General features: G+C 38.0%; 1 protein-coding gene and 1 long non-coding RNA gene across 5 annotated transcripts; one reads left to right on the top strand and one right to left on the bottom strand.

Moving 5' to 3' along the window:
- Nucleotides 1–3,152: 3,152 nt before the first annotated feature.
- LOC120461921 (uncharacterized) lies at nucleotides 3,153–7,905 on the bottom strand. 3 transcript variants are annotated; one of them, XR_016146098.1, is made up of 6 exons: nucleotides 7,882–7,905; nucleotides 7,028–7,102; nucleotides 6,652–6,739; nucleotides 5,016–5,186; nucleotides 3,537–3,611; nucleotides 3,153–3,425 (listed from the first exon to the last, which is right to left on the bottom strand). It is a non-coding gene; the product is annotated as an uncharacterized LOC120461921 (long non-coding RNA). The 3 variants fall into 3 exon arrangements; XR_016146097.1 differs by having other exon boundaries at nucleotides 6,652–6,780; nucleotides 7,032–7,102; XR_016146099.1 differs by having other exon boundaries at nucleotides 7,032–7,102.
- Nucleotides 7,906–9,300: 1,395 nt separating this feature from the next.
- LOC120487547 (uncharacterized) lies at nucleotides 9,301–14,221 on the top strand. Of its 2 annotated transcripts, XM_089118915.1 has the most exons (12): nucleotides 9,301–9,537; nucleotides 11,088–11,280; nucleotides 11,376–11,490; nucleotides 11,655–11,777; nucleotides 11,861–11,908; nucleotides 12,079–12,186; nucleotides 12,274–12,318; nucleotides 12,512–12,583; nucleotides 12,729–12,925; nucleotides 13,019–13,178; nucleotides 13,664–13,761; nucleotides 13,970–14,221. In XM_089118915.1, exons 2-12 carry the CDS (start codon nucleotides 11,089–11,091, stop codon nucleotides 14,027–14,029), a joined length of 1,218 nt encoding a protein of 405 aa, XP_088975041.1. In that variant the 5' UTR covers nucleotides 9,301–9,537; nucleotide 11,088; the 3' UTR covers nucleotides 14,030–14,221. The 2 variants fall into 2 exon arrangements, with proteins under 2 accessions (XP_088975041.1, XP_088975044.1); XM_089118918.1 differs by lacking the exons at nucleotides 11,655–11,777; nucleotides 11,861–11,908 and having other exon boundaries at nucleotides 9,314–9,537; nucleotides 13,970–14,210.
- Nucleotides 14,222–19,206: the final 4,985 nt, after the last annotated feature.

Below are 19,206 nucleotides of genomic sequence, written 5' to 3'. Positions count from 1 at the left end.
AACAGTTACAAACTGAAACAGGAAGTGCTTCAGTGTTGTTTACATCTTGTGAAATGGTCTATAGATAGCCTACGGACTTTCATGAGATCGGGCTGGATCGGGTGAAAGCACATTTTAAACAGGTAACACTTATTCACCAACGCAATCGCTTTCTCACTAATGCATTGCACTCAAACAAATGTAATCATACAGTACTGTCTGTCAGTATTTGATTTTAAATGAGCATGAATCTGTAAGAAATGTAGCGACCCGTAGATAAATAACTGATGAAAATGTAGTTATTTTCTTCTTTCCAAACAAAATGTGCTCTGCAAAAAGCAGCAATGATATTTAATTTCTAATGCTGATAATAACCTGTTATGCTTAAGCATAGCATGTCATAGGAAAAGTTTGCAGACTATCCAAATCCAATAAACCACATTGCCACTATTCTCCTAACATTGTTTTTTATTTATTTATTTATTTTATTTAACATGCCTATTATGATGAGGTAGTGAACACGGAGCGGTGTTTCTGATATCAGTGAGCGAGGAGTGGAGCGGGAGCGGTAAATGGTGAACCCGGAGCGGAGCTGGAGCGGAGTGATTATTAAACGCTTGGAGCGTGGATGGGAAAATTGTTGCCGCTCCACTCTGCTCACATACTCTGGTTCTGACGTAAACGGTAGTAACCAGACCGAATTAGAATGAACATTTCGGTGCCTGATTTCGATGCCTTAGTCTGTGGCATGAGGCGCACACACGCAGTCTCTCGCTGTCCCCCTTTCCGACGTACGTGCACTATACGGTTTATTGAAGCACTGTCTGATCTGTCTTGCACGTGCGCTCTTGCTCACTCGCTCTAGATTCCGGGAGATTTGAACTAATTTGCGATCATCCGGGAGCCGTTATCAATATGCGGGAGACTCCCGGAACGTCTGCTGATAGCGGGGAGATTAAACACACGTGAAATGTATGCGTCAGAAAATTACGAGTCAGAATAACGATTGACTATGGATATAGAAGAATCACCATTCGCACCGCGTCATATTATATTAGCGCGCTCATCATCTGCTCCTCAGAGTTCTCTGCCGAAAAAGGAAGCTTGTCAGCAGCGCGAGATATTTGGCAGCGAACACAGCAGAGAACATGGGTTACACAAAGACAGAACGTGAACTGAACTTTCATATACTCAAAGCTGCGTATAAGACGCAGTGGGAACGAAATATCAAACTGGCTAAGAGCTTAACTAGTAAATGACAAGATAACTTAGCCTACATGACTAGTTAAAGCAGACAAAACATGGAAACCTGTAGCATGTCGATATTATATTACCCTGGTAGTAATCTCTATTAATCTCCATTATAATTACATTGTTTAATATAATATTGTTTTATTTGATATTGTGTAAATATGAACTTTTATTTTATATTGTTTTATTTATTATTACCATATGTTACTTGTATTTATATTGTAAATTAATATTGTGTCCAGTTTGCCCCTGTAAATAAAGGGGTATTATTATTTTTTGACAAAGTATGTGCGGTTTCGTTTTCTTAAGTACCGTTTCAAGAACCGTTTATGCACCGGAACTGGTTAAAAAATACCGAGTAGGTACTGGTATCGGATAAAACCCAACCGATACCCAACCCTAGTTATGATAGTGTCCTCCATTGCAATCATAAATGATAAAGGTTGACCCATGCAGGGCTCTTTTATACTCTTTTTGAGGCCATTTTGAAGTCACTTTGTTGAATGAACCAAATGACATGAAAAAAGATTAGTTCATTTTGATGAACGAGTTTGAACAGGAGAGTCACAAACACGCATCACAGAACAGAGCAAGATGAGCATTTCAGCTAATAAAACTTAAACTTTGTTTTTTTTTAAAGGCACTCTATGCAAGATCTGTACCTTAATATAACAGCTTCAAAGTCGTTTTGGTGGTTAACAAAGTCATAGTAGGGCGAATCATCCTGGTAGGAAAGCTTGGGGGGGACGCCGCCGGAAAAACCAGCCATGCAAGTTTGAGAGTGGCGCCCCTGACACACAGCGCGTGAGAATCACGAAATGGTTTACGGCAACGACGTCACACGCATCAACAACATCATACTGTATGAAGCTACTTTCGAAACAGGGAAAGAGAATCGGACCGTGCTAGAAACCGGACAAGAGTCCACTCGGTCGGGCTTTCACTCGTTGGCGAGAGCTTAAAAGCTGCACTGGATTGTAACTGCGATGCTGACCTGGCGATCTTGTTGATGGACTTGTAAATCTCTTATTTATAAACTTGTTTGTATTTGTATACTAGTTGTTTCTATATTGTATGTTGCTGCACTGGCTTGTGGTATGTAATTTTTTACGGTGCTGTTCATTCATCCGTTGTTGATAATAAGACCAGTCCCAGACAACAAATTAGATCGTGCCGACGTTGGGGCGCGCGTGGCTGCCCGACATAAAGTGCCTCGGTAAGATGTCTTATGGAGATCGGTAGCTAATCGGCAAGACATTGGGAAGACGGTGGTTTTAGAACGATCGCCGACCGCGAGCCAACGTATACCCGACATGATCGCCGACCGTGAGCCAACGTATACCCGATATAATTATTATGACCTATTCAGCGCGATCCCACTAGAGCAGGGAAAACATTCAGACGCCTGCCTCGCTCCCTTTGACTTAATACTGGAACAGCTGATTTTCGTCTGCATCGCTGGAAAGGGCACAGCATGCTTGAAAATCAGCTGTTCCGGTGTTAAGTCAAAGGTAACGAGGCTTCTGAATGTTTTTCGCCGCTCTAGTAGGATCCCACCGTTATGTCTAATTATTGATTTGTTTAGGCTAACGTTAACTGCTGTCAGATTGTTCCAAGGACACAGGTTGCCTATTGTCTATCAACAATCAATAACAATATGATTTGTTAATCGTAACATTTCTTCCCTAACAATTTTGACAATTGCAATTAAATTAAAATGAAATTGAAGTGAAAGTTAAATTGAAAGTTAGTGATTGTTTGTGTAGGGTGTAGCCTATTTCAAACACAGTCTGACTACCTGGGAAATGTCAGTCTAACATAAAAAATGAATGGATCAGTGATATTAAAATTAAGTTTGATGGTCATGCAAATTAAGCTAGGAGTTTTCCAGGATAAATAATAAAAATGAGAGCACCGGAAGATGACCTTGAACATTTATTTTTTACTTTTGTTTTTGCAAAAGCAGTATCATTTATTTTAACACTCATCAAATCACACATAGAAAAGTACAACAACAACAAAAAGAAATTCCCTCCAAAATAGGTAAACAGGAAAAATCAGTCCAATCAATTATTTCACTTTAAGATGCTCGCCCTCTTGCTTCCTGTCCCTCCTCAGCCGCAGCCAGTTTCTCGCAGTCATCTCTACATCTGCCTCAGTGGAATTTTGTTGGGTAGGATTTCTTAACACAGCACCTAAACGAAACAAAATAAAAAATAAATAAAGAAAATTTATACTTTTACTAATTTAGTCTGATGTTCTGAGTAAGAAGTGCAGTAGCATACATTACATATAAAATATCGTACCATTGTTAGTCCTCTGAAGGATCCCTGGAAAAGGCTGCAAAGCACACAGGCCGTCATTATTATCCGGCGGCGTCACTAGAAAATAGAGAAAAACCAAATTATTGGAGTGAACAGTAAGTCAAGTTTATCACAATTATATAAACTAATGTCAGTGAGCTCAGTAATTGCCACACATTTCTATCAGCAGCAACTCATCTTAACCCATGTCAAAATAACAGAGCTAACCCAGTGTCACTCCACATCAGTGGTTCTCAAACTTTTTCTGTCATTCCCCACTTTGCATAGAACTGTGCTGTGCTCTATATGTGTTTGTGTGTGTGTTTGCGAGTGTGTGTCAGTGTGTTCTTTGTCTGCGTCTTAAATAGCTTACAGTCAGGAAAGCCTTCAGGCCCCGTCCACACTACTGCGTTTTCGTTTAAAAACGGAGAATTAAAACGAATACGATCTCCGTCCACACCAGCGTTTTATCTGCGTATTAGAAACGATCTCCGTCCACATAAAACGACTGAAAACGCAGATTACGTGACCATTCACCAACACTGGGCATGCGCGTGCCGGTGTAAACAGTGAATGACGAATCAGGGAAGGATGCGTCATGACTGATAACACCCAATCATAGAGCCGAGCGTGAGCCTCTGCGTCAGCGTTTCTAAAGTTCTCCGTTTTGTATGGTTTTGTCTCGTCCACACTAAAACGCACTCCGGAGATTCAAAACGCAAAACGCAGCTGCAGCGTTTCTAAACTTCTCCGTTTTAGGTCTTCGTTTTTCCCGTTTTAGTGTGGACGGGAGGTGCAAACGTAGCAAAAGGTCTCCGTTTTTAAACGAAAACGCAGTAGTGTGGACGGGGCCTCAGTCTATGGAAGCACATGGGTAGCAATATTCAATTTGAATGAAAATTAATTTCATGATTTAATTTGATTAATTTCATCGCAAGTGTCTTGACTGTGAGTGTAAACGCAATTAAGAAAAGTAACATTTGAATGATCATTAAATTTGCCACAGTTTTTGCTTGAACATGTTACACATATCTAATCATTTCTGTAATGCATTTTCATTTTAATTTTGACACTTATAAAGCATTTCAATATGCATATTAAAACTAGTGTATGAAATGGCAAATGTAAATTATGTAATTTCATGTTCATTTTGCAACAAACGTTGCTAGAATGTAAAATATAAATTTAAATACACAATGCAATGCCATTTTACATATTGCATTGTCATTTTGCATATTACATTTCAAATTGAATATTGCTACCCATGTGCTTCCATATCAGTCCTCCAGTCCTCCTTCTTGAATATTAACTGCGGCCTCTTGGAAAGACAGAAAACCTTGGCTAACTTATCAAACTACCAATATAAACTCCAAAATCATATCTGGAACACCAAACTATGGTATGCGCTGTGGACCTGTGCAGTACACTGTGTCTACTTGAGTTTAGGGACCTGATGCAGTTTACTACAGAGGGGACACTTACCTTTACTATACGATGATGTGGGATGGGCTGGAGGAGATTTGTCGTGCGTTTTCTTCTTCTTTGCCTGTGTTGTTTGTGGTGCATTTACTGTAGGGTGTCTGATGAAGGGCACGATTTAGGGTGTCTGATGCAGGGGATGGTGGTGGTGATGGTGATCTAAGTTGCAATGGTCTGTAAATGAAACGTTTTTACAAAGATTAGTTATCATATTGATCACATCGAACAGAGAGAAATATGACATGGGTGACATACTCTGTGTGATACAAAGAGGATGATCAAAAAGTCAAAAAACATATGAAGCTCACTGAAATTGGAAAACATTTTAAATATACAAAATAAATGAACAAAACAACCAAAAAACAATAAAAGCAATGTCCCGGTTAACAGAAAATGCACTTGAATAAATAGCCAAAATACAAATAAAATGGTTGTAAACAAAACCCGACCATACCCTAAATTATTTGTTATTAAAACATTAACACACAAACCACTGTTAATTTAACATAAAGCAAGCAGCTACTGCGTGCATTGTCTGGCATGACTGAATGGGCTCCCTTAATAATTCCAAAAAAGCTGACAGTTCATCATGATCTCACACATCTCTGTTATTACCAATGAAGCTAACTGCACAATGAATCTCATATAATATCTAGGCTACACTTTGTTTGTTATAATTAGAGGATTTGCCAGCATACAGAATTCATCACTGAATAAAAAAAGTCTGTTTTGAGCAGTGAGGGAAGTATATCTTAAATGCTTCTGATTAGCGTTCAAGAAATCAACATGTGATTGGCTACATCGCTCAATAATGCAAACATGTTATAAATAGAAACTCTAGCCTGTAAATCGTTACTACTTTGTTTTAGTTGTTCTTGCAGATGACTAAAAATCAATTAGTTTTTATATGTTTGATAAATAAATATTTTTAGTTTGCGGGACTACCGCAAATCGGTTTATTCTCCCGCAACCCGCACACACAGATTGAGTTACCACTTGCACTCGGCCATCGAATCTAGTGCAGCGCCGCACTCTATTGCGTTGGGAGTGCACGTCTCTAGATCTAAGGCCCGACCCGAGGATAGTGTCAGCCCAGGTCGGGTCAAGTCCTTGCTCGGGCAGAGAATCTAAGCTCTAGTTCACGCTAAGGAACCGAGAGTTTGTCATCCAGTCTCTTTGGTATAGAGAGACAGAGAGAGACGACGAGGAAAATAAACAAGCATGCAAATGTAAATTATCGTGTCCAGAAAAATTTGAGTTTGCCATGCCTCTATCATATTTGCTGAGTGACAAAAAATACCTTTTATTGACAGTGATAGACAGTTGACAAATATCTATACCAACATAAACATAAAATTTGCAACGTTACAGCACTCAGCATTAACCTGATGTTGACAATGGAGTTCTCCTGTAGCCTTATTTAGGTCAAAGATAAATATTTCCACTACATTACTGCCCTGGCCTACCTGTAAACCACTCCTTTGCTACTAGTCCACTCGCTCCACTATAAGGTATAGGCTTTCCTGATTCAAAATCAATAGTACAGACAGTAAAGGCAGAGACAGGTAAAGGTCACATTTTTTAGGATCTTAGGATGCCAATAATCAAGACAAGCAAACAGGGGAAAGTTATTACATACGTGTGTATCAATATGTGAAGACCCTAGAGATGTCCCCTACTCGTCTCAATCCAGATGGATGTGGTGCTGGTCCACTGGGAAGACCATACTGTAGTTCCAGCCGTCGTGTGTGCTGACGCGGCAAGTACACTGCAGCCGTAATGCCGGACAGAAGGGGAGTCACACCAACATATGGAAAGAAGTGTAAATGGATGGAGAAGCATAGTTTACTATAAAGCTACGTCTTAGTTTGTGCTAATCTGGGCGAAAGCCGAGTACAAATCTGCATGAAGTTTTAACATCTACTCTCGTGTAATGGAAAACATGTGCAAAATAACTTTTAACTAGATTAGTTAAAGATGTTTCAGTTGTCTTTGAGGTCAATTAAAACACATACTTACTGTACAAAGGCAAAGACGCTGTGCAAAATGGGCCTGGGCTCTGAAAAGAGCCTTTGGGGTGTATGTAGCTCCTGTTGAGAAAAAGAAGAAACATGAAAAGGAGTGACATGAAAACATGAAAAAATGGCAATTCAGAACTGTAGGATGACTTCTAGATCAATCACTTACAAAAATCACTCACTGAAAAAACAGAAAAGACCACTATTTTGTTTAACTAACAAAGGTTAAGGCTCTATTTTTATGAATAGCTGTGTGTCTTCACTTACTATCACTTTACTATAACCACTTCTTTGTATGACTGTCTAGTTGCATGCGCGCTTGTACTAAACTAGGTCTTTGATTGACAGGTCTACTTTTCACGGTAAACGCACAACAAAAGAGCTGCTTTAATTTTAAGCACATGTCACTTAAACAAAATAATTAAAAATCCCTTGAGTGTAAGGGGTTAATATTATAAATGGACAGATGTATGATTGTTTGGAAAAAAGTCAGTCCATCGTTTTATGACCGTTTATTAGTTTAGCCTGGTTGTTTTAGGTTATCCTCAGACTGACGAAAAACGAGTTCCCCTCATGTCTAAAAATACATAGGCTACCGTAAAAAATAACTAATTGAAAATATTTAATGCGAGAACATAAAACAGTCAGTTAATAATTACTAAAGTCAACAGTTAGAAAATAACTGTTAATCCTCCGCCGCCAATCTCTGTCATCCGTATCGTAAACATTTCTCAGAAAACTCGACGTTTTCTAACAAAATTATATTTTTCAATAAAAAAATAAGTACATAAAACAAAATAAACACTTACTAGCCTGAAAACGGTGTGTTTGAAAAGGATAAACATACTCACAGAGTCCGTTGCTGTAGACTTTAGCTGTATGGCCGTAGTGTAGACGATGCTGAGATCACTCACGCGCATGCACGGATGCTGCCTGTCATTGACTTACAGGCATCAATTCCGTGGGCACATCACGGATTTTTTGGCAAATCCGTGACACTGCAACGGATTTTGAGTTAAGAGTCCGTTTTCATTTCACGGAATTCTGTGAGATCAGGTTGCTTGGATGTTTAAGCATCTGCCTCCCTAGGTCAGACCATTCTGGATTAGTTCTCCCAATTCCTGAATAATGTCATCAACAAAGTTTAGTGTTTTGGGTTTGGATGCAGCAATGGATATGCAGAGGGGGGAAATGCATTCGGGTGACAAGTTTATGGAACAGAGAACTGGCCAGAGGGATAGGTTCGTGCTTTTGAACAATGGTAGCACATCAATGTTCATCGAAAGGTCAAGTGACTGCAGATGCTCTGTCACAGATGCAGGATATCTGCTCAGATGCTTTGACAGTTGATCTGCCACATTAAACTTAACACTCTCGACACCATCTTTGTTAGAAAGTTCATAGTGGTTTTCGTTTCCAAAGAGTGTCCTTGCTGTTTGGGGGAGTTCTTCATGTCCATGTTTTTTAAGTATGCTTAAGATAGCATCCAAAGCATTATATTTAATTTGAAATGCACATGCCCATTCAGATAGTTGTTCTCTGAGAGGCATGGTTATACTGTCTTGTTCACTCTCAGAACTTGACAGGGTTGGATCTGAAAAAACATGATTTTCCTCCTCAAAGAGCTGGTTGTGACTAAAACTTTCAGTATCAGGAACGCTGGCCATCTCATCTGAACTGACAGTTTGTTTGTTGGCTGCCTTCTTTTGTGCCCTCGACACTCTTGTCCAAATTCTTTTGTACTGCCTCCTACGCTCTTTGGATGTCATCAAGCTACTGTACTGGTGTCTCTGCCAATGATCCAATAAATTATGTTTTTCAGTAAACTTGTAGATTTAATCTATTTATTCTCCCCTCAAACTACCAGTATCAACCAAACTTGATTTGATTCTGAACTTACCTTTTTGGATGACATAGTTGCAAGAAGTATACTGGCTGAGAAAATAGAAATAAGTATAAATTACACACACACACACACACACACACACACACACACACACACACACACACAAATATACATGCATATATAACAACTTTTTTTGTGGCAAAGCATATTTAAACTAAAGCCTTAACGTTTAAGTAAACAATTACTTTTTTAAGTAAACAATTTGTAAATTGTCCCTAATTAGATTTTTTGTTGTTGTTTAAATATATAATTTAAATATAAATTGAATTAATTTAAGTTTTCATGTAATGTAAAGGTTTAAGACTCATTCAAGTCATACAGATTTCAACAATTTCCCTTCAGTACAGTAGGGGGCAGTATATGCAACTCAAACGCTTGCAGCGAAGAGCTTCCGTTGCTGGTGTATAAGTCCCGCCTCACGAACGTGCGCGGATTGTGTTTGAATTTTCACTTTTCACTTTTCGTATCCTTTGACTATCTTCTAGTGTTTTATTTTACACACTTTCCAATCTTTTCAGTTTTTAGTTACTTAACGTTACAGCAGTACTTTAACATATCAATCGAAGAAAGAAGAAATACATTGCTTCACGACGAAACACAGGTAAGTGTAAAAACAACCCGCCGTAAGGGTCCCACACGTTCTCTGAAGTATTATTAACCAGGATCTCTATTTCAAATGTAGTTTTTAAATGGCTTTTTAACTAGTTAGGTTTAATTGTTGAGTAGACAGTGTTGCGTCTGTAAACTTTTCTGTTTATAGAACTTGACAATCACCTAACTTTGTTTTGAACATCTTTTCAAAGACATCAATTGGCTACCATGTCTTTACACAAGTAAAATATATTTATATAACGTTAGCACTTTTCACAATTTAGCATAGATTGTATCAAAGCAGTTTCACAGTATCAATCAAAACAACATAACAATGGTTCTTTCTTAGTGGAAAAACAACATATGGTCTCAAGCGGATTTTGCTTTTGCTTATTTTATTTCCAAACCATACTTCTTCTTTTTTTTTTTTACAATATTAGGGCCAGTGCTTGAAGTTGGAGAAATAAGGTGCCGGTACTCTCTTGCATTGGCAAATCATGACATTTAAAATATATACAGTGAAGAACAAAACTTGGAAATATTGCTGGTACAACAAGAATTTATTGTTATTTATGAACTACATACATTAATTTTAACAAGTAGTGTGTGTGCGTGCATTTCTTTACAAAGAAATCATCTTTTAAGAAGTTGGTCATTTCATAAACTTGATTCTTGAAGTTTGTTAAGATTGGAGGTATACAAGAATGGCATGTAAATGGTAAACAAAACAACGAAGAAAACCGCTCTGATATTGCCTTTTCAGTCATACTTCGATTTGTTTACAGCAAACATAAAAAAAAGTACACTCAGGATTGATTTGGGCATGTACCTGTCTGTGTAGGCTATTACATTAACTAAAAGAACTTGTATTCTGACTAGTTCGCTCATTTTATTTATGTATAAAACATATAGTGTTACCCAAACTGAATAATTAAGTTTAAATGGCTAAATTTTTGTATAAATATTTTTGAGTCGTCGTTTTCTTTTCTGATGTAGCCTATTCTAGTTCTTGTTAAAACACACTAATTGCAAATTCTGTGCACTTTGGGCACTTTTTGTGTCAAATCCTATTTATTTTCTCCTTCAACAGTGTGCTTTCACTTTAAATGAGCGTAGCACAACACAAATAGACTCGGCTCGAACCCCCAGTTCACTGCCGCTCACGCGCCACTCCTCCGCGCCCGCGCTGTGTGAAAATGCACTCACTGATTAACATGCAAACCAAAAAAAATACCCACTGATCACGCTTCACAAAATACGTGGTGGACACGATCAGCTTCGGTAGCCTATCGCAGCCGCAACGCGCCGCAGATGTGCAGTGTAAATAAGGTGTTAAACAGCCGTCACACTTTTTCTGTCAGTGGTAGAGTACCGGCTACATGCAAGAAGTAGTGGTACGCAAGAAACAGTGCAGGTACGCATAAGAGAAAAATGTAGAAGTGCTGGTACTGCGTACCGGTGAGTACCGCCCCACTTCGAGCACTGATTAGGGCATTGTAGTTACATGGAGTTTTAGGTTATCTGGTTAAACTGGTGTCATAAAATTTGATTGTATTTTAGGATGAAGCCAAGTCGGAGAATCTATTTACAGTCCTGGAGAGCTACCAGACGCACTCTCCAAAACCTCCATACAAGCCAGGCAGAAAATGCACGTGCAAGCCAGACAGAGAATCTCACTCACCAAAACCCTGAGAGCCTCAATAGAGACACATTCATGGCATGTGATGAGAGAGATGGAGATGGAGAACAAACGGTATTTTATCAAATCATTGGCTATCGACTATTTTCTGGGGGTGTACTGTACTTTGTAAAATACAGTGCTCATTAAATATTTTTCATGAATTTCAGGATGACTATTGTTACTGGCCTGCATGCAATCCGACAGCCAGAGCACGAAGGGGGGAACAACCTGATCCTGATACTTGGATTTCAAGGAAAGTCAAGGTGTTTAGTGGTGTTACAGGTACAGTTGTATTAATTTCTTGTCCTGTTTTTGCTGTGCATGCTCAAGTAATTTTTTGAAAGCTGTTAAAAAAGCAAAATACATTGCATAATGTAGAATACTTGTAAATGTTTAAACTAATCCTATATTGTTTGTACTTTCCTAATGTTAACATTTCTTTGTAGCTGACTTCAACCAGGCACTGCGGTGGTTGAAAAAGGCAGAAACAATGTCAAGCGTGGAAAGTGCAGATGATGGGGCTGTGCTCTCAAAAAGGCCAGCAAAATTTGCTTACAGCAGTGATGAGGGTATTTGCATTTCCATGCAGTTATTTATTGCATGCTGTATCCCTGACTGGTTTGTTGTCTGGAGTAAATTGTATGCTTTTTAGATGAAGACTTTGCTGAACAGGTCCTCCAAATTAATAGGAAATCCAGAGGTATGATATTAAATAATTGTTCAATATTTCTTAAGAGTACCATGCTTCACAAGACTCCCCTCTATAAGAAAATCACTAGCATAACATAACATAACATATTTGGAAATCATTAGAGACGGTCCCATAAATGAATGATTAACCAAAGTATCTTGGTAATATGCATCATCTAGGTTTGTTCCATGGACCACGAGAGGTGCCACCTTCACGGAAATCTTCTGCAGGGCCAACACACCCTCCACCTCCCATCTGCATTTTTCTGCAGACAAACACTATAAACAGTAAGTTAACAAGTGTTGCATAAGGTTTGTCAAATTGTGCGGATCTGTATTAAAATATACGTTGCCATTTTTTATTTATTTACACAGACCTTGATGATCCAGTTAGTCCTATTCAGCCTGAGATGTCTGATGGTATGATTTATATTCTTATTGTTGGTTTAATGACTTTGACAATTTTGTTTATTTGTAAGTGTTAGTTATCAACATGTTGACACACAAGAAATGTAGCCAGGTGATTTGAACTTTGGTAGTTTTGTTTTATAAAATGCTGAACCTAAGTGTTGAGTTTAATCGCTTGCATTTTCTATTGCAAATGTGCACACAGAAACTGCCAGCTGCTCCTCGAGTGTGTCAGACTCTATCTCTGCCTTAACCCAAACGGTTACAGTAATACAAGGTATGTTAATTTTTATTGTGGGTACACTTCTGTCATTGTGGGTACAAGTTGTTCAGTCATGTAACTGCAATGTGTTATCTTTGCACTTTGTACGTTTCTGACCTTCATTTTAATGTCTTTGAAATATTTTGTGTTTCTGAAACAGAGACACTTAAGACAATGTTGACCCGCCAGGATGTGATGTCAAAAAACATCCAGGAGATACTTCTCCGGTTAAACCAGATTGGAGGGGCCAGACCGGGTCCGGAGACCCCAATAGAAATCGATGTGGCCCAGTCTTTGGAAGAACTTGCTGTCTTGGAGGCAAAACTGAAAGACCTTCCGGACTACAAGAAGAGATTGGTGGGTAATGGTTTAAACATAAAGTATCTTTTATATAGAGCTAAATATTTACCGCATTACTGATTTTTAATTTTCTGTATTTCCTCTGTGTAGACACACCATCTCAGTCTGATTGGTGGAGCCAACCCGGGAGAAGTTACAAGGCGTATCATGCGGGCTGTTGCTTCTAGCGGTGTCTGGAAAAACTACAGCCTTCATGGGAAGAAGGGGAAAAAAACATTGCTGCATACAGCAGTGTACCAGGTTATCAAATGTGAGTTTAATATTTGGTAATAATTGTGTGGATGTTCCACAGCACAAAAAATTGATTTATGCTTGTCTAAACATTTTCTGCTTTAGAATTGGTTCATGTTTTAAAATATAGCTTGCTGTTTTCAAATCTAAAAGACAATATCAAAATGCCCTTAATATATGAAGAGTTCAGATGCAAAAGCCTCTAAGTGCCATTTGAAATTTTCTTCTAGAATGATCATTTTTATCAAGCTTGTATATTTAAGTTCAGTGATTTCACTTAAATGGCAATGATAATCACCTATTAATTGGTATTTAAGTGAAATTGCTGAACTTAAATATACAAGTTTGATAAAAATCATCATTAAAGAAGAAAATTTCAAATGGCATTTAGAGGCTTTTGCATCTGAACTCTTCATATATTAAATGAGTCCACCACTTGTTTTGTAAAACATTGTAATCACACAAGAAATAAAAAATAAAAAAAAAATGCATTCTACACAACAGGGGCTATCATGCTGAGTCGATCCGGACTACAGGACAAAGCTGTGGAGGAACTCGTCACAAATGTTTTAAAACATGCCCCAGCCCACAGTAAACTACAGGTACAAATATACACTTCTTGTGAGCATTTCACTTAAAAGACTGTGGCAATTGACTATTACTTGTAGGGATGGACCAATACCACTTTATGGAATGAGTATAGTATTTCATTTTTGCACTTGCCAATAGTGTGTACAGTGTACCAATACAAAATCTTGACATTGAATCTTGAAGTTCTGTTCACTCAATTTATTTAAATTGTTTGTCTAGGTGCAGTCAGTCCCAGAAGTGGCGGTCCAGCAACAGGACAATAACCAGCAATTGACGTGAAGACCTTTTTAAAGTGTTTTAAATAGTGTGTTAAACTTTTTTTTTTTTTTTTGCTTTAATGTACAGTTGTTCATTTTTTCTCATTTGTTTTTAAAGTGTTTTAAATAGTGACATTTATTTTTTTTGCCTTTTTTGCTTTAATGTATAGTTGTTCATTTTTCCCCCAATTTGTTATAGTGTCTATTCAATTATGTTCAATAAAATCTGCAAAAACACTTCAGTTTTTTCAATTATTCTACATGTTTTTTTTAACATGTTTAACATTAACAATAGTGAATGTTTAAACATGTTTTTACCAATTGTTTGAGTAAAATGTCACAATTTGAACAGTAAAGCTACTTGAAACAAACAAGTTCTGAACAAGAACCACAATTATAGATGTTGCTGTGGCAGTAGTGGCAGGTAAATGGTTGTCAATAAAACCACTGCAGAATGAATATATAATGAAAAAGTCATCAAATGACCAATCCGCGACCAATAACACGGTCGCAAAGTGACGTACTGAAGACGTACTGAAGACGTTGTCACGTTGTCGGTTGGCGACGTCGTAGCGACATCTTTTGGTGTTTCACTTTGACAGTTGTGGCGACGTCATATGCTAACGTAAGTGTGACTAAAAATGACCAGCACGTGACGTCGTCACAACGTAATATTGTTTGCTGGGATGTTTATTTATTAAAGAGCCATACAGGCACCTAGTGTGTAAACCATGGCATCACAAATGGAAATGATCTTTTTTTGGCCACAAAATTACTCTAATTTGCCTCATTTGAAACCCTTTTCTCCATGTGAGCATCTAGTACACTAATTGTAATATAAATATTTTTTTTAAAAAAAAATAGAAAAAAATATGATTTTAAGTTGTTTCTCGGCTGTTTAATTTGTCATCACAAGTCATCGCATCAAAGTTGTCGTTGCCACTGGTAGGCAACAATTCGACACACGCACACACACACACACACACACACACACACACACTACAAATCACAATTGTTATATATGAATTGAAATATTGAGTTTAATAACAGCAGATTGTTGTTGATTGACGTTAGGCTTCATCTGTCTGTCTATTGTAAATGTTTGCTTCAAAAATATAATCGATTTCACATCACAAAAACAACAGCCTAACAAGAAAAAAATGGAGAAAATATTCAAAAACTTGTTTTTAAATTTGTTTTCCATAAACCTTTAGTTGAGTAGCAAATAATGAACAGCCTTCTGTAACTTCACATTTAAATCTCGCTTAATATACAATATGAAGATCCTAATAATTACAAATGACTGTAATGGAGAATGTAATAAACTTACTTGCAGTCTTGTTCACTAAGAAGAGAATTTATCAGTATTTTAAACTCAGTAACGCTTGTTGTCAGTCCGCGCGCGTCGTTCTCAGAATCTCTTGCTGGTCTCGATGGATTGTGGATTAAACACATAAATGGCCACATAAATTAAATTTTGGTAAGCATTGTGCAAAATTGACATCTGTAGACATGTTTCCTGGATCATAGATCAGATCAGATCCAGTGAACAACAGGTTTAGGCATAGATATACAATAAAGGTTAGATGTCTTACAGCGGAGTCTCTAACGTCATCACTGGCGGCCATCTTGTCACAGGAAAGCTTTTTGGCGGGCTCTGTGGTTCCTGATGTAAGGTGAGTGATCTGCACGGACACAAAAAAACTCTTATCTTGCTGAAATCTATCACGGCTACTTGAGCAAGTTATCAAGGCTGTGACCACAATCGAGCCTAGAAAACGTCCCAACCCTGAAGAATTTAAAATAAACATGTAATTTTTCTATTTTTTTAATTATAATAGTAATATTCATATTAAAAAGTGTTAGTTTTAGTAAAAGTGTTTTAGTAGCCTGTATATTGATTTAACATAAACAACATAAATACCTTGTGCGTGTATATTTATTGCACCTATCTGTTTTATTCAATGTTATTTTCATTTGGAAGTTCATGGTTAAAATTATTCATAAGCATGTAGTTTCATAACTACATCTCTGACGTTTATAACAAACCAAATCGTTTGAAAATCGGTAGAAAATTGAGTAAGTTATGGTTATTTAGAAAGCAGATGCACCATTAAAACACAATGTTATGAGCTGACTGTGGCAAGATGGCCGCCAGGTGCAGATGTCGACCCCCATCGGCCAGCAGAGGGGACGAGACATCTAGCCTTTATTATGTATATCTATGGGTTTAGGTGTGGACAGGTGTTCCTTTAGTTTTGCTGTTCTTCGTGTGTTTTACAGGAGGGTTCGGAACAGCTGAACAGTGTCACACTGACACCTACTGCATTGGAGCGGGATATTATACTACATATATCTCTAAATCCTGTTTAAAACCTCTTAAATAGACATTTCAACAGTGCATCTGCTATATTCCCTTTTTCTGGACTATTATCTAAGATGATGGATATTGTAAATGACTGACATCCTGAGGTTTGTATTTATTATATTCAATCCTTTTGTTTTGTATGAGGACACAGATGATTCATGACTCAAAAATAGAGCTGGCGATATGGCCAAAAATATCATCATAATTTGTTTGTTCACAATTAAACTCCACAGAGTAAGCTACCTTTTAATTTAGGGTTCTTTTTTTCCCTAAAGTGTGTTTTTTAATATATTTTCTGGATTCTGTTTTATGATTTAATAAAAACGTATTCTTTTCAAATGTAATCAGTGTCAGTGTGTATTCAGTGTGTGACTCTGAAGAAGAGCTGAAGATGAAGATCATGTGGATTGTCCTCATACAGTGAGACTGCAGATGCTGGTGTGTGTGTGTGTGTGTGCGCAGATGCTGAAAACGTACTCAGTTACTAACGTAACCTCGGAAGCTTAAAGCTTAAAATGTAAAAACGCATTTTGCAGCGGCACAGCTCGCACAGTGAGTGTCTGGCTCTCTCATTGCGGCAACTGCACATCCAATGGCGCGGGCGGCTCCAACGTGTGAGCCAATGAGCTATCATTACGTCAGAGTTTTTACTGGGTAGTCTAAATCTTCTATAAATATTTTTGAGTATTTATTTTATTTTATTTGCCTACTCAAGTTCTTTTGACACACACTAGACTGCTTATTCTGTGCATTTTGGGCACTTTTTGTGTGAAATCATATTTCTTTTTGTCCATCAAGTATGCTTTGACTTTAATTGAGCGTGAGCAGTGCAGAAAAAACAGATTGGACGCCGAAACCCTCATTTCACTGTCGCTCACGCGCTGCTCCTGCTTCCGCTGTGAATGCACTCATTGATTAACATACACGCCGACAAAAATACACGCCACTCACGCATGCGGTGTGAAACGGCCGTTAGATACACGCCATCGTGTGCACATAAATCTCTGAACCGTATTCTTCCTTGTCTAATTTTTGTCGCCCTACATACGTCATCTGGTATAATTGAAACGATTGGCAATGAGCTACGTACAGGCGCATTTGATAAACATTATTAGCACCCAATAAACGGCTCTGGGCATTCGTAAACCATGCCTCAAATACAAGAAAATAAATGAATCTCAATGAGACTTGGGTCTGACGTTAGCCAGGCTACCCGAACCCAGTCCAAGTCCAAAATCTGGTTTGAGCAAAGGAGTGGTATGGTTACAGGATCTACCTTCAGAGCAGACACAAAGACAGATATCAGAAAGCCTGCAGTGTCTCTGATAAGACAAATATGCCACCCAAAGACACATAGTTTTATCATTAAGGCTACCAGGTGTTTGTTCATGAGCACAGAAGGGTTAGAGTAAAATGTGTGTAACTGCTCCTGTGTATAAAATTGTCATGTCCAGATGGTGTACAATCAAGTGAATGTGATGTATGTACAAGAACAGGGAGGGGAAATCCAGGAAGTCCTATTCTGAAAAAGTAGGAGTGTAAAACCAAGTAGTATCATTTTGAAAGAGCAGGGAGGAGGCATTACTATTGTCCAAAACTAATGTTATTGTTGATCCTTCAGATGGGGATGTCAGCACAAGGAATTGGCAAGAAAATACTATGAAATGCAGCATCGCCTCTCACACACGGATGTCTGGATTCAGGATTTCACCCCTGCACTCATTTATTGGGGCCTCACCTGATGGATATGTGTCCTGCAGCCGCTGGGGTTCAGGTGTCATAGAAATGAAGTGCCCATTTTCTGTAAAGGACCTTTCTGTTAATGAGGCAGCAAATTCTGTTGCACACTTTTGCCTTGACAAAGATGTGCAAGGATAAGTTAGACTGCATACTATTATCAAGTGCAGATGCAGCTATTTGTTACTGACAAAACATATTGTGATTTCATTCTGTGGACTGAAGAGGAAGTACTTCACCTTTTGTTGAACGTGTGACTCCTGATTGGGCTTGTGACTTCTTTAAAAAATGTATCATTCCAGAGATGCTAGACAAGTGTTTTTCAGCACCAAAACCAGCAGCATTTGCTGATCATAGTCAACAACAGTGCGCTACTGCCGTGAGACAGACGCAGGGAACATGTTGGTCTGTGCGTCAGGTTTTTGTTCAGTTAAAAAGTTTCACCAAACCTTCCTTGGCATGACAAGGGTCCCAAAACAGTGGGTATGTCCCAGCTGCCGAAAAGTAATCAATGCCCCCCCCCAAAAAAAAAAAAAACCTTAGTGAGGAGACTGTGAAATGAGTAAATAGTAATAGCTGATGCTGTACACTTTTATTTATGAATAATCAGTTGTTAAACCAATATTCAGTCCCACCAGGATTTCACGATTTTTTTTTGTGATTTTTGCGATCAAAATGACTGATTTTGTGGTGGTAATTTCCAAAAATGTGTGAAAAAATTTGCGATTTATATATAACATTTACCATAATAGTATTCAGTCCTTCCAGAAAAACGCTGAGTTTTTTGTGATTGTTGCTGGCAAAAATTGATTGATTACGCGGCCCGTTTTCTTTAAAAATGCGATGGAATATGCGGGATATTTATGCAATTTTATACGATGAAATTGCAGGAATTTGCAAAAATTGAGGGAACTTGCAAAAATTGCGGTTTGATGAAAAAGAGAAAAAAAAAGTGATTCCCCCAACATCCTGTTCTCACTAGGCTAATGTAAGAGTCATTTCTTATTACTTCCTTTGATAAGCAAGCATACTACATCATAGAAAGTGCTGGGAAATGGGAATATTTAATTTCTCATCTTGTTTTATTTCAGACT

Source organism: Pimephales promelas, chromosome 2 (assembly GCF_988280905.1).
Source record: "Pimephales promelas chromosome 2, fPimPro1.hap1.1, whole genome shotgun sequence".
Taxonomy (NCBI): Eukaryota; Metazoa; Chordata; class Actinopteri; order Cypriniformes; family Leuciscidae; genus Pimephales; species Pimephales promelas.
Note: the sequence above shows the minus strand (reverse complement) of the source record. Positions and strands in the feature narration are given on the sequence as shown.